This window comes from Hemiscyllium ocellatum, chromosome 7, assembly GCF_020745735.1.
Source record: "Hemiscyllium ocellatum isolate sHemOce1 chromosome 7, sHemOce1.pat.X.cur, whole genome shotgun sequence".
Taxonomy (NCBI): Eukaryota; Metazoa; Chordata; class Chondrichthyes; order Orectolobiformes; family Hemiscylliidae; genus Hemiscyllium; species Hemiscyllium ocellatum.
The window spans coordinates 54,896,916-54,913,113 of NC_083407.1; the positions used below are offsets into that span (position 1 = coordinate 54,896,916).

Here is a 16,198-nt window from a genome sequence, read left to right on the forward strand (position 1 = left end):
GTGTTTTTGGAGATAAGTCTCTTGATTAAACTTAAAACATGCCATAATTATTAACTTAACCTGGTGCAGTGTTTTGTAGAGGAATAAGATGGTGTTATTTTCTGGGTCTGTAAATTGTGAAGGAGCAAAATGGCCTTTGCAATGATATGTACTTCTTGTCAGATGTGGGAGTTTAAAGAGAGTTTAAGGACTACATCTGCCATAAATGCTGCTGGATGTGAATCTTATCAGATCGAATAGATCGGTTGGAGAGACAGTTAGAAGCAATGAGGAATTTGCAACAGCAACAGTATGTGATGGATGGCAGTTATAGGAAGGGGGGAAAAGTCTCAGAAACACAGTCACATAGATGGGTTAACTCCAGGAAGGGTAAGAGAGGTAGGCACCTAGGGCAGGAGTCTTCTGTGAATACACCCATTTCAAACAGGTATGCTGTTTTGGAAAATGTAGGGGGTTCTCAGGGGAATGTAGCACGAACAGCCAAGTTTCTGGTATTGAGACTGGCTCTCATGCAATGAGGGGTACGTCGGCTTCCAAGAGATCAATTGTGTTAGGGGATGCTGTAGTCCAAGGAACAGACAGATGTTTCTGTGGCCAGCAGCGAAAAAGCAAAATGGTGTGTTGTTTCCCTGGTGCCAGGATCAAGGATGTCTCAGAGAGGGTGCAGAATGTTCTCGCGAAGGAGAGAGGCCAGCAAGAGGTCATTGTCCACATTGGAATCAACGATATAGGAAGGGAAACGGTTCAGATTCTGAAGGGTGATTACAGAGAGTTAGGCAGAAATTTAAAAAGGACGTCCTCAAGGGTAGTAATATCTGGATTACTCCCAGTGCTACGAGCCCGTGAGGGCAGGAATAGGAAGATAGAGCATTTGAATGCATGGCTCAGGAGCTGGTGTATGGGAGAAGGATTCACATTTTTGGATCATTGGAATCTCCTTTGGGGTAGAAGTGACCTGTACAAGGAGGACAGATTGCAACTAAATTGGAAGGGGACTAATATACTGGCAGTAAAAAGTGAAGTCTGCAGATGCTGGAGATCAGAGCTGAAAATGTGTTGCTGGTTAAAGCACAGCAGGTCAGGCAGCATCCAAGGAACAGGAAATTCGACGTTTCGGGCCACAGCCCTTCATCAGGATATTCCTGATGAAGGGCTGTGGCCCGAAACGTCGAATTTCCTGTTCCTTGGATGCTGCCTGACCTGCTGTGCTTTAACCAGCAACACATTTTCAGCTAATATACTGGCAGGGAAGTTTGCTAAAACTGCTCAAGAGGATTTAAACTAATAAGGTGGGGGGTGGGACCCAGGGAGACAGTGAGAAAAGAGATCAATCTGAGACTGGTACAGTTGAGAACAGAAGTGAGTCAAACAGTCAGGGCAGGCAGGGACAAGGTAGGACTAATAAATGAAATTACATTTATTTCAATGCAAGGGGCCTAACAGGAAAGGCAGATGAACTCAGGGCATGGTTAGCAACATGGGACTGGGATATCATAGAATTGCAGAAACATGGCTCAGAGATGGGCATAACTGACAGCTTAATGTTCCAGGATACAAGTGCTACAGGAAGGACAGAAAGGGAGGGAAGAGAGGAGGGGGAGTGGCATTTTTGACAAGGGATAGAATTACAGCTGTGCTGAGGGAGGATATTCCCGGAAATACATCCAGCAAAGTTATTTGGGTGGAACTGAGAAATAAGAAAGGGATGATCACCTTATTGGGATTGTATTATAGACCCCCCTAATAGTTAGAGGGAAATTGAGAAACAAACTTGTAAGGAGATCTGAGCTATCTGTAAAAATAATCGGGTGGTTATGGTAGGGGATTTTAACTTCCAAGCATCAACTAGGACTGCCATAGTGTTAAAGGTTTAGATGGAGAGGAATTTCAAAATGCTTATAAGACAATTTTCTGATTCAGTGTGTGGATGTACCTGCTACAGAAGGTGCAAAACTTGACCTGCTCTTGGGAAATAAGGCAGGTCAGGTGACTGAGGTGTCAGTTGGGGAGCACTTTGGGGCCAGCGACCATAATTCTATTCGTTTTAAAATCGTGATGGAAAAGGATAGATCAGATCTAAAAGTTGAAGTTCTTAATTGGAGAAGGGCCAATTTTGACAGTATTAGGCAAGAACTTTTGAAAGCTGATTGGAGGCAGATGTTCACAGATAAAGGGATGGTTGGAAAATGGTAAGCATTCAGAAATGAGATAACAAGAATCCAGAGAAAGTATATTCCTGTCACGGTGAAAGGGAAGGCTGGTAGGTATAGAGAACGCTGGATGACTAAAGAAATTGAGGGTTTGGTTAAGAAAAAGAAGGAAGCATATGTCAGACATAGACAGGATAGATTGAGTGAATCCTTAGAAGAGCACAAAGGAAGTAGGAATATACTAAAGAGGGAAATCAGGAGTGCAAAAAGGGGACATGAGGTAGCTTTGGCAAATAGAATTAGGGAGAATCCAAAGGGTTTTCACAAATATATTAAGGACAAAAGGATAACTAGGTAGAGAATAGGGACGCTCAAAGATCAGCCAGGTGGCCTTTTGTGTGGAGCCACAGAAAATGGGGGAGATACTAAACGAATATTTTGCATCAGTATTTACTGTGGAAAAGGATATGGAGGATATAGACTGTAGGGAAATAGGTGGTGACATCTTGCAAAATGTCCATATTACAGAGGCAGAAGTGCTGGATGTCTTGAAATGGGTAAAGGTGGATAAATCCCCAGGATCAGGTGCACCCAAGAGCTCCGTGGGAAGCTAGAGAAGCTGGGCCTCTTGCTGAGATATTTGTATCATCGATTGTCATAGGCAAGGTATCGGAAAGACTGGAGGTTGGCAAACTTGGTGCCACTGTTTAAGAAGGGCGGTAAAGACAAGCTAGGGAACTATAGACCGGTGAGCCTGACCTCTGTGGTGGGCAAGTTGTTGGAGGGAATCCTGAGGGACAGGATGTACGTGTATTTGGAAAGGCAAGGACTGATTAGGGATTGTCAACATGGCTTTGTGTGTGGGAAATCATGTCTCACAAACTTGACTGAAGTAACAAAAAGGATTGATGAGTGCAGAGCATTCGATGTGATCATATGCACTTCAGTAAGGCGTTCAACAAGGTTCCCCATGGGAGACTGATGAGCAAGGTTAGTTCTCTTGGAATACAGGGAGAACTAGCCATTAGGATACAGAACTGGCTCAAAGGTAGAAGACAGAGCGTGGTGGTGGAGGGTTGTTTTTCAGACTGGAGGCCTGAGACCAGTGGAGCGTCACAAGGATCGATGCTGGGTCCTCTACTTTTTGTCATTTACATAAATGATTTGGCTGCGAGCATAAGAGGTACAGTTACTAAGTTTGCAGATGACACCAAAATTGGAGGTGTAGTGGACAGCGAAGAGGGTTACCTCAGATTACAACAGGATCTTGGGCCAATGGGCCGAGAAGTAGCAGATGGAGTTTAATTCACAGGAATGCAAGGTGCTGCATTTTGGGAAAGCAAATCTTAGCAGGACTTATACACTTAATGGTAAGGTCTTAGGGAGTGTTACTGAACAAAGAGACCTTGGAGTGCAGGTTCATAGCTCCTTGAAAGTGGAGTCACAGGTAGATAGGATAGTGGAGAAGGCGTTTGGTATGCTTTCCTTTATTGGTCAAAGTATTGAGTACAGGAGTTGGGAAGTCATGTTGCAGCTGTACAGGACATTGGTTAGGCCATTGTTGGAATATTGCACGCAATTCTGGTCTCCTTCCTATCGGAAAGATGTTGTGAAACTTGAAAAATGAGGTACGAAGGTAAACTGGCCAATAATATAAAGGAGGATAGTAAAAGCTTTTTTAAGTATGCGCAAGGCAAAAAAAAGTTAGGACTAAAATTGGGCCCTTGAAGGCAGAAACAGGGGAATATATTACAGGGAACAAAGAAATGGCAGAAGAATTAAATGGGTACTTCACATCTGTGTTCACTGGGGAAGACACAAGCAATCTCCCTGAGGTAACAGTGGCTGAAGGACCTGAACTGAAGGGAATTTATATTTGCCAGGATTTGGTGTTGGAGAGACTGTTAGGTCTGAAGGTTGATAAGTCTCCGGGGCCTGATGGTCTATATCCCAGGGTACCGAAGGAGGTGGCTCAGGAAATCGTGGATGCGTTGGTGATTATTTTCCAGAGTTCGATAGATTCGGGATCGGTTCCTGAGGATTGGAGGGTGGCTAATGTTACACCACCTTTTAAGAAAGGTGGGAGAGAGAAAGCAGGAAATTATAGACCAGTTAGTCTGACCTCAGTGGTGGGAAAGATGCTGCAGTCTATTATAAAGGATGAAATTACGGCACATCTGGATAGTAGTAACAGGATAGGACAGAGTCAGCATGGATTTATGAAGGGGAAATCGTGCTTGACTAATCTTCTTGAGTTTTTTGAGGCTGTAACTCTGAAGATGGACGAGGGAGATCCAGAAGATGTAGTGTACCTGGACTTTCAGAAAGCTTTTGATAAAGTCCCACACAGGTGGTTAGTGAGTAAAATTAGGGCGCATGGTATTGGGGGCAAAGTACTAGATTGGATTGAAAATTGGTTGGCTGATAGGAAACAAAGGGTAGTGATAAACGGCTCCATTTTGGAATGGCAGGCAGTGACCAATGGGGTACCGCAGGGATCAGTGCTGGGACCGCAGATTTTTACAATATGTGTTAATAATATAGAAGATGGTATCAGCAATAACATTAGCAAATTTGCTGATGATACAAAGCTGGGTGGCAGGGTGAAATGTGATGAGGATGTTAGGAGATTACAAGGTGACCTGGACAAGTTAGGTGAGTGGGCAGATGCATCGCAGATGCAGTTTAATGTGGATAAATGTATGGTTATCCACTTTGGTGGCAAGAACAGGAAGGCAGATTTAATTCCATTGAGGTAGTATTTAGGTAAAGGGGCAGTACAGAGAGATCTGGGTGTCCTTGTACACCAGTCAATGAAGGCAAGCATGCAGGTACAGCATGTAGTGAAGGAGGCTAATAGCATGCTGGCCTTCATAACAAGAGGAATTGAGTATAGAAGCAAAGAGGTGCTTCTGCAGCTGTACAGGGCCCTGATGAGACCACACCTGGAGTACTGTGTGCAGTTCTGGTCTCCAAATTTGAGGAAAGACGTTCTGGCTATTGAGGGAGTACAGTGTAGGTTCACGAGGTCAATTCCTGGAATGGAGGGATTACCTTACACTGAAAGACTGAAGCAACTGGGCTTGTATACCCTTGAGTTTAGAAGACTGAGAGGGGATCTGATTGAGACATATAAGATTATGAAAGGATTGGACACTCTGGCAGCAGGAAACATGTTCCGCTGATGTGTGAGTGCCGTACCAGAGGACACAGCTTAAAAATATGGGGTAGACCATTTAGAACAGAGTTGAGGAGAAACTTCTTCACCCAGAGGGTGCTGGCTGTGTGGAATGCTCTGCCTCAGCGGGCAGTGGAGGCCCAGTCTCTGGATTCATTTAAGAAAGAATTAGATAGAGCTCTCAAAGATAGTGGAATCAAAGGTTATGGAGATAAGGCAGGAATCGGATACTGATTAGGAATGATCAGCCATGATCACATTGACTGGCAGTGCAGGCTCGAAGGGCTGAATGGCCTACTCCTGCACCTATTGTCTATTGTTCAGAAAAGGTTTATAATGATGTTGCCAGGGTTGGAGGATTTGAGCTATAGGGAGATGCTGAACAGTCTCAGGCTGTTTTCCCTAGAGCATCGGAGGCTGAAGGGTGATCTTATAGAGGTTTACAAAATTATGAGGGGCATGGATAGGATAAATAGGCCAAGTATTTTTCCCTGGGGTGGGGGAGTCCAGAACTAGAGGGCATAGGTTTAGGGTGAGAGGGGAAAGATATAAAAGAGACCTAAGGGGCAACCTTTTCACACAGAGGGTGGTATGTGTATGGAATGAGCTGCCAGAGGAAGTGGTGGGGGCTGGTACAATTGTATATATATAGAAAGGGTTTGGAGCATTATAGGCCGGGTGCTGGCAGGTGGGACTAGATTGGGTTGGATATCTGGTCAGCATGGATGAGCTGGACTGAAGGGTCTGTTTCCATGCTATACATCTCTATGACTGTGACCCCTTGGCAAACAGGTAAATTCAGAAATCAGATTTTCTCACATGCAACATCTGCAGTAGGGGAAAAAAATAGCTTCCAACTGCAACCAACAGAGGGGGGAAAATAGCTTCTACTTCTTCAAAACTCCAGCAGCTTCTGCTAAATCTAAAAGCTTTAAAAAAAAACTAGAAATCCTGGTCTGAGACAGCTAGCCATACTCATCCAGGCTGCTTCTATTGTTCCAATTAAAAAAAAACCCAAGGCCTCACAGGCTATTTATGTTACCAGCCTGCTCTGCACCTTTCGTTCAAACTTTTTCTTAAAAGAAACCAGGACAAAATATATCTCTTAAAGCCACAGAACTGTCATTCCCCAGATAAAGAAATTGCCAGGTCCAGACGGAATACATCCTAGATTACTGAGAGGGCTAAGCAAGCAAATCACAGAGCCATTCAAGTAATTTTCCAACCATGTCTAAACACATGAGATTGGTCCCAGGGGACTAGCGGATTGCAAATGTGATATCATTGTTCAAGAAAGAGATAAAGGATAACCCAGGAAACTACAAACCTGTCAGCTTGGCATCAATAGTTGGAAAACTGATGGAGGCCATAGTGCAAGACAAGATAAATGTACACAGACAAAACTAAGTTAATACTCAACACGGCTCTGTCAAGGGCAGGTCATGCCTGACAAGTTCAACTGAGTTCTTCGGCAACACAACAGGCAATGGATGAGGATAGTGCTGTGGATGTTGTATATTTAGGCTTTCAGAAAGCATTTGATACGGTGCCATATGGCAGGTTGATTATCAAATCAGAAATGCATGGGATTGATGGGACCTTGATACCATGGATTACAAGTTGCCTAAAAAATAAAAGCTAACAGAGAATAGGTATAAATGACTTCTCAGATTGGGGACGTGTTGAAAATGGTGTTCGGATTCTTGCTTTTTCTGATAAATATAAAACATTTGGGCATGGGTGTTGAGCGCAATATCTTACTCTTCTAAACAACAGCGGATATAAATCTGGCCATAAGGCAATGACTTCAATATGTTTTATCCATTAATCTTCTCTGAACTGCTTCCAATGCATGTACAGCTTTCCTTAAGTAAGGTAGCCAATACTTCACAGATACTCCAACGTCACCAGCCCTGTATAAACTGACACATAATTTGCTTACTTGTGCATTCAAATCCTTTTGCAATAAATGACAAAATTCCACCAGCTTTCATATTTACTTGCTGTGCCTGCTTACAAAGCTTTTGTCAATTTATGCACCAGGACAGCTAGATCCTGCTGCACATCAGTTTGCAATCTTGCCCCATTAAGATATTCTCTCTGCTCATGTGTGTACCCATCTGAGCATAAAATAGCTAATTCTGCAGTCTAAAGTGGATGTAACTTACACTAGAAAAAAAGCTACTTCAGACTATGAAAAACAAATTCAAGCCAGATCATTCACCAAATGAAAACTATGGTCATCGTGTTTTCAATGTCCGTTTCACAGTTCAACCTCCTGCAGTTTTCAACTGTTCAAGGTAAAACTCAGCAGTTATTTTTCTACATAAAAATGCATGGCAAGGTTAATATTCAAAATAGGTAACAACAAACCATTAAACAATAAGATATAATCCAAGAGCTGTATAAATTATCAAAGTAATCATAGAATCTCTACAGGAAGCAGGCCATTTTGGCCCATCAAGTTCACACTAACCCTCCAAAGAGGATCCCACCCAGATCCATCCCCCTATCCTCTCTCTGTAACCTTGCATTTGCCATGCCTAATCCATCTAGCCTGCACATCCCTGGAAACTATGGGTAATTAAACATGATCAATCCACCTAACCAGCACATCTTTGGACTGTGGGAGGAAACCCACACGCACACGAGGTGAATGTGTAAACTCTGTACAAACAGTTGCCCAAGGCATGAATTGAACCCAGGTCCCTAGCACTGAGGGGCAGCAGTGCTAACCACCAAGTCACCATGCTGTCCCTAATAATTCTTACAAATATGTACAGTACACCCGCTAGAACTGAAACATATTTCAATAGATATCCTAAGCACCAATTCTTTCTTACCACTCTCTCAACAAGCAAGCCTGGCCTGAAGCAAAATGTGTCAGAGAAAGGGCTAAATTCTGTGAACCACGATCTCATTATGCACAGCTGCTTGCTGAAGGAATAATATGGCAGAATTAGATCTTACACAAACAAACATATAAAATAGGAGCAGAGATACACCAAAGATTATGCCTGGAATAATGTGAACAGTTTTGGTCCATTTCTTGAAGGAAAGATAAACATACATTGGAGACAGTCCAGAGAAGGTTCACTATGATACAATTCCAGGTAAGTGGGGATTTTCTTATTACGAGAGTTTGAGTAAGTTGGGCTTGAAGTCCATGGTGTTCAGAAGAACGAAAGGGAAATATTGATTTATTTAAGAGCCTTCAGACTTCACTGGAAAGATCTGGAGAGCTTATTTCTCCTTGAGGAAGTGTCTAGGATAAAGGGCATAATCTCAGAGTAAAGGGTTGACCAGGAGAGGCAGCATTTATGCTTTCGGACAGTATGAATCACTGGAATTGTTCACTGCAGTTCGCTGTTAAGGCTGGCTTGTAAAGCTTGTTCAAGGTTGAGGCAGAGGTTTTTAGCAAACAAATTAAGTGTTATAAGGATAAGAAAATGGAGTTAAAGATGATCAATTTTTTTTGTGGGATAAGTGTGTCACTGTCTGGCCAGCATGTTTTTCACATCCCAAGTTGCCCTTTAGAAGCTGATGGTGAGCTGCCTTCTTGAACTGCAGTATTTCACCTGCTGTGGATGGACCTACCGTGCCATTCAAGAGGTAATTCCAGGATTTTCACGCAGTGACAGTGAAGGAGCAACAATATATTTCTAAGTCAGGATGATGAGTGGCTTGGCAGAGAACTTGCAGATGGTGATCTTTCTATGTATCAGCTGCCCCGTCCTTCAAGGTAAGTGGCTAGGGTTTGGAAAGAGCTGTCTGAGGATCTCTGGTGAACTTCTGCAATGTGTCTTGTAGATAGCACGTACTACTGCTATTGAGCGTCAGTGGTGGAGGGAGTGGATGCTTCTGGATGCAGTGCCAAACAAAAGAGCTGCTTTGGCCTGGATGGTATCAAGTTTCTTGAGTATTGTTGGAGCTGCACTCATGCAGGGAAGTGGGGAGTATTCCATCAAACTCCTGACTTGTGCCTTGTAGATGATGGACAAGCTTGAAAGAATCAGATGAATTAACTGCCGCAGTATTCCTAGCCTCTGACATACTCTTGTAGCCAGTATTTATGTGGTGAACACAATTGAGTTTCTGGTCAATGATAACCCCAAGGAAGCGACAGTGGAGGATTAATTGATGCTAACACCACTGAATGTCAAGGAGCAGTGGTTAGATTCTCTCTTATTGCTGATGATCAGAGCCTGTGTGGCACGAATGTTAATTGCCACTTGTCAGCAAAGCCTGGACATGGTTCACAACTTGTTTCATTTGAACATGGACAGTTTCAGTACCAGAGGAGTTGCAAATAGTGCTGAATATTATACAATCATCAGGCCGCATCCTCCTCACTTCTGACAATATGACAGAGGGAAGGTCATGGATGACACAGCTGAAGTAATTTGGCCTCGGACATGAACCTGCAGAGGAACTCCTGCAGAGGAGATGACTGACCTCCAACAACCACAACCATCTGTTGTGTGCCAGGTGTGACTCCAACCACCAGAGAATTTGCCCTGACACCCGTTTATTCTAGTTTTGCAAGGGCTCCTTTATGTCACAAACATTTGAAAGCAAGCTTGATGTCGAAGACTGTCACTCTCACCTGACCTCCGGAATTCAGTTCTTTTGTCCATGTAATGACGTCAGGAGCTGATGGCTTTGGCGGAACCCAAACTGGGTGTCACTGAGTAGGTTATTGCTGAGCGCATGGTGCTTGATAGCACTGCTGATGACACCTTCCATCTCTTTTGATGATCGAGATTAGACTGATGGGGCAGTAATATGCTGGGTTGGATTGGTCCTGTTATTTATGAACATATTTGGGCAATTTTCAACATTGTCAGGTAGATGCCAGTGTTATAAATGTACTGGAGCAGCAAGTTCTGGAGGACATGCCTTCAGTTCTATTGCCGAAATGTCACAGCCTATAGCCTTTGCAATATCCAGTCCCCCCGACTGTTTCTTGATATCAAGTGGAGTGAATTGAACTGGCTGAAGACTGGCATCTGTAATGCTGGGGTCCACTGGAGGAGGTCAAGATGAATCATCCATTCAAACCTCTGGCTGAAAAGTGTTGCGAAAGCATCAGTCTTGTCCTGTGCACTGATGTGAGGATGGGGATATTTGTAGAGATGAGTCCGCCTCCAAAGAGTTATTCAACTGTCCACCACAATTCACAATTGGATGTGGCAGGACTGCAGAGCTAAGATCTGATTTGATGGTTGCGGGATCACTTTGTTCCGTCTATCAGTTGCTGCTTATGCTGTTCCTATTGGTGGCTTCATCAGGCTGACTTCTCATTTTCAGGTATGCCTGGTGCTGCTCTGAGCATGCCTTCCTGCTATCTCATTCGAACCAGGGTTGATTGCTTGGCTTGATGGTAATGGGGTTTCAGTGAGGGATATGCTGAGTCATGAGATTACAGATTGTGCTGCAGTACAGTCGAGCTGTTGTTGATGGCACACAGTGTCTCATGGACGTCGCATCTTGAGTTGCTCAATCTGTTCGAAGTCCATCCCCCACTTAGCAGTGATCGTACCCCACACAACAGGATACAGAGTATTATCAACGTGATGGTGAGACGTCATCCCTCTATGGACTGTGGGGTGGTCACTCTTGCCGATACTATCAGGGGTAGATGCAACTGCAGCCTGCTACTTGGGAAGGATGAAGTCAAATATGTTTTTCCCTCTCGCTGGTTCCTTCATCACCTGCTGCAGACGCAGTCTAGCAGCTATGTCCTTCAGGACCTGACTGGCTCAATCAATAGTGCTACTACTGAGTCACTTTTGGTGTTTGATATTGAAATTCCCCATCCAGAGTACATTCACACCTTTCCCATTCTCACTGCTTCCTCCAAGTGCAGTTCAACCTGGAAGAGTACAGATTCATCTGCCGAGGGAGGACACTACATAGTAATCAAGAGGTAACCATGCCCATGTTTAACCTAAAGCCCCGAGACTTCATGGAGGTCCATAGTCAATGTTGAGGACTCTGAGGGGAACTCCCTCCTGGCTGCATACCACTGTGCTGCCGCATCTGCTGAGTATGTCCTGCTGATGAGACAGGGCATATCCAGGGATAGTGATGGTGATGCTGAAAATATGTTGCTGGTTAAAGCACAGCAGGTCAGGCAGCATCCAAGGAACAGGAAATTCGACGTTTCGGGCCAGAGCCCTTCATCAGGAATGACTGATGAAGGGCTCTGGCCCAAAACGTCAAATTTCCTGTTCCTTGGATGCTGCCTAACCTGCTGTGCTTTAACCAGCAACACATTTTCAGCTCTGATCTCCAGCATCTGCAGACCTCACTTTTTACATGGTGACGGTGGTGCCTGGGACATCATCTGTAAAATCAATGCCATGACCAACTGAATAGCAGAGTAGACTCTGAGCCGAATGGCTTACTTCTATGACCAACATCATGTGGTCTTACTTGGGCTTTTAGGCCTGCTCCACTATTCAATAAGATCATGGCTGGTCTGCTCGAGTGTCAAATTACACATTCTCATCTTCTCACGATATTCATTGATTCTCCTGCCCAATCAGAATCTATCCATATTGGTCTTAAAAATACTTAATGACCCTGCCCCTGAACACTTTGCCATGAAGATGGCAACGTCATAAAATACATTCCACAGTATCTAATGATTTTATACAAGTTTCGTTGGGGCATTCTTTTGTCAAATCTTACAGAATGGGAACAGAATTCTAAAGGGCCTTCAATGCACCAACAAATTCTTTTCCCCACCATAAGTATATTCTAGCTGTCACACCTCCAATCATGTACCTTTTACACAATTAAAAAAAGTATAAAAGAAGATGGGTACACTCACCATTTTGTGCTAACTGGGAAACATCTGTTTTCTGTGCCAACTTGACCAAAGCGGAGGTCATTACGTCATCTTCTGGAACTTTAGGGCTTTCCACATACTTCAGCTTCCGGATTGGGCCTGTATAAGGGAAAAGAATTCCTTCCCTGTTATTTTCTTACAGATTTTTTCCAGTCACAATCATTTTGTGGATAAACATGTATTCGGTAGTATCAAGGTTTAGTTCAGTTGCTGTCCACAAAATACAAGTAAACCACAGTATCTAAACTTATTAAAAACTGTTAAGTAATTTCAGTGGGAACAGTGCAGCCAAACAAAACTCAGAGTTCTTGAGCACTGCCTTGTACAGGGAGAGGGGGAGAAGAAAGAGACAGACACAGCAAAAGAGAGAGAGGGAGAGAGTGTGTGGGGGGGGGGGGGTGAGAGTGAGAGGGGGCAGAGATGGGGGCTGGTGGGGGGGAGAAGAGGGAGAGAGACGGGGAAGGGGGGGGAAGAGAGACAGGGAATGGGGTGGGGAAGAGACAGACAGGGCAGGGGGTTAGAGAGAGACGGGGGGAGAGAGACGGGGAAGAGGGGGGAAGAGAGAGAGGGGGAAAGAGAGAGAGACGGGAGGAAAGAGATGGGGGGAGGGAAAGAGAGAGACGGGGGGAGGGGAGACGGGGGCGGGGGTCGGGAAGGGAGAGACGGGGGCGGGAAGAGTGCGATGGGGGAGAAGAGAGAGAGAGAGAGAGACAGACAGGAGAGAGAGACAGGAGAGAGGGAGAGAGAGGGAGAGAGAGAGAGAGAGAATGAATGAGAATGCTAGAGAGCAAATGCAAGATAATGAGTGAGAGAGCAAGCGAGCAAAAGTGAGAGAGAAAAAGAGAGATTGCATTCTTGCAAATTTCCACCAACTGCAAGCATTTTTACTTTCCCAAGAGATACTTTTTTGTCAGCTTTTTGAGAGTCTCCTTTCAGCACCAGTACCCAACCTGTGGCAAAACAGTAAGTAACAGTCCAAACCTTGTTAGGCAAACTGAATACGTTTTCTACCAGTTTCTTTAGCAAAAAGCAACAAATCCATTTTCTCTCTCTAAACAGTTTTGCTTTACCAAAGGTCAACAATGAGTGAAGCACAGTTCAATTCCACTTTTGACCTTAAAGTTCCAAAAGATGACCTGGCTAAGTTCAAATCTACTATTTTTCCAGCTTTCTTTTAAAAAAAGTTTAACAATTGCACTAAAAGTACTACCGAACAAACAGTATTTTTTGTCGGCAAGATACATTTCAAACTACAGAATAAAAAGTTTCCCTTTTACTTTTAATGGAGCCCAAAAAAATCCATTTCATGGGCATACTTTACATAATTAGACATTTGATATTCGTGGACCCAGTCCAAAGTGATTTCCAACTTCTAAGAACTAGCTTCCATTCCTTTAATAACCAAACCTGATACCTTTTAAATAAATAAATATCTTTCACGGAGAGACTATTCCTGGTGATTCTCCACGCAGCACAAGCTAAGCAACTCTTCAAAATGCATTGAAATTCTCATAAATCTGGTCTTTTGAATCTGGACTGAACTTCCACCACATCCCTGTATTGTGAACCATAAAGATTTTTCATCTCTTACTGCTTCCTGTCTCAAGGATCTCAGCTGAAGGCTCTTGTCTCAGACTTTTCAGGCATCTCTTTGGTTTGATAGGGGAAAAGTTTCTATCTTCACACCAATGTGAATCACATCAGCCTTGCATCCAAAGGCTGACTAGGTATCTTTGGTTCACAACTCTCTTGTATCTAAGAAGTAAATGAACAAGTTTGGAGCAAACTGCTTGCAACCTATATTCTTTACACCATCCTAAAAACACCAACTTTAAAACTCTCAGTCTAACCACCAAAGCATATGCTATTTGATGCTATTGCGTCCACTTCTGAATGCATTTTACAGTGGAAGATACTGCGAACATCCCGTTAAAAATAATGAATATGGAGGAAGAATGAAGCACCATAACCATCACTGAAGTAGTATTATACAAACTATTTGGGATAAAGGCAGATAAGCACATAGGATGCAAGCTATGAGGGCCAAAGACCTTAAAAGTAGAAGCTACTGAAATAATGAATCCATTGGTTGGACTTTTCCAAAAATCCTTGAACTCTGGAAAAGTATCAGAGGATTGGAAAACTGCCACTGTAAGAGATGTACTTTATCCTTTTTGTTTTGAGAGAAGTTTTAAGATAGAGGTGATAAGTTGTCTATTTGAATCCAATAAACAGTTTGTGAGGCCTTGGGATTTTTTTTTAAAAAGGTTAAAACAATAGAAGCAACCTGAAACAATTGGGGCAAGCTCCCCAAAAGCCAAGATTTTTAGTTCTTTTTTAGTAGTAGTTGCTGCTGGGTCTTGAAGCTGGATGTGGAAACTGGTTTTTATCTCTGTTTCAGTTAAAAGCTGGAGGTTCTCTTCCTGCTGCTAGAACTGCATTTGACAATCTATTTTACAAACATTGCCTTTGCCAAAAGTGAGCTCATGGGATGTTACTATATTGGAACAGTTACTATTCTGGAGTTAAATAATCTATTATTTTGTTAAGCATTCCAATTTTTTTCTTTCTTTTGTTATATTTTAACAATAGCTCATGAGTAAAGTATGTTTTGCTTCAAATACAACAGTTTGACCAATCAATTTGCATCCAGATGCCACACCTGGTACTTGCCTTTAAAATAAGTAGTTTGGGTCGAGGTCATCTTTTATTATATGTTGAGGGTTTGCCTGGTCGATAACAGTGGGTAAAGGCTGACTGGCCTAACATCTGTTGTTGGAAAGTTTTGTAAGCAATTATTAAGAAAGTAATAGTAAAGCAGTTGGAAAATCATAACCTAATCAAGCAGAGTTAGCATTGCTTCATGGAAGTGAAATTGTGGCTGACTGAGTTTTTTTTTTGAGTATGTCTCAATCAGAGTGGATTGAAGGCAAAGAGCAGCTATGTCATTTAAGGATTTCCAGAAGGCATTCAATGAGGTACCTCATAAAAGATTAAGACATAAAATAAGAGCCCATGGTGTTAGAGGCATAGTTAGAGAATTAGCTCATAGGCAGGAAATAGCAAGTGGGGATAAAGGATTATTTTTCAGGTTGGCTAAATGAATTCTACAATAATCAGTGCTGGGACTTCAACTGTTCACAGTTTATGTAAGTGACTTAGAGAACAGAATAAATGTACTGTAACCAAATTTGCAATGATGAAAATAGATGGAAAGGCAAGTTGCAAGCAGGATATAAACAGCTTACTGGATGTAAGTTTGCTTGCTGAGCTGGAAGGTTCTCAAAACTCGCAAACAGTTTACTGACATATAGTGATCGGTGTAAAGTTGGCAAATGGAGTATTATGTCAGAAAACGTGAAGTTCATTTTGAAAGGGAGAACAAAAAAATTTATATATAGAAAAAGCTGCAGATGTAGGCAACACAAAGGTACTTGGGGATTACTTGTGCACGAAACTCAGAAAGCTAACATATAGGTGCACCAAGTAATCAGGAAGGTTAACGAAATGTTGGCCCTTAATTCAAGGGAGTTGGAGTATAAGAGTGGAGGATTCTTACTCCAACTGTACAAAGTGTTGATGAGCTCACATCTCCAGTACTGAGGGGAGTTTTGGTCTACTTATTTAAGGAGGTGTACTGTTTCGTTGGAGGCAGTTTAGGGAAAGTTCAGGAGAATGACCCCTGATATGGAGGCATTGTCTTACGAGCAGAGGTTAAGAAGGTTGGCAAAAACAGAAATTGCTGCAGAAACCCAGCAGCGCTGGCAGCATCTGCGGGAAAAAAGCAGAGTTATTGTTTTCAATCTGGTGACTCCATCAGAAATGTTACTAGCTAAGAAAAAGTCAAAAGGGTCAGAGGGAGGGGGGGATTCGGAGACGAGAGGGGGGGAGCCAGCGGGCGTGAGCGAGTCAGACAGAGGGATAGAGAGGCAGAGGCAGTGACAGTGACAGAAAGGCGGGGGGGGGGGGGGGGGGGGGGTGGGGGTGGGAGGGAGACTGCGGTGTGGGGGTGGT

At 43.2% G+C, this 16,198-nt stretch overlaps 1 protein-coding gene across 4 annotated transcripts in view; it reads right to left on the reverse strand.

Moving 5' to 3' along the window:
• LOC132817089 (protein TANC1-like) overlaps positions 1-16,198 on the reverse strand; it is a 250,421-nt gene that overhangs the window by 156,585 nt on the left and 77,638 nt on the right. For all 4 annotated transcript variants that reach the window (XM_060827218.1, XM_060827216.1, XM_060827215.1 and 1 more), the window contains one exon: positions 12,167-12,283. In XM_060827218.1, coding sequence (XP_060683201.1) covers positions 12,167-12,283 — 117 coding nt within the window. The remainder of the gene's footprint in view (positions 1-12,166; positions 12,284-16,198) is intronic.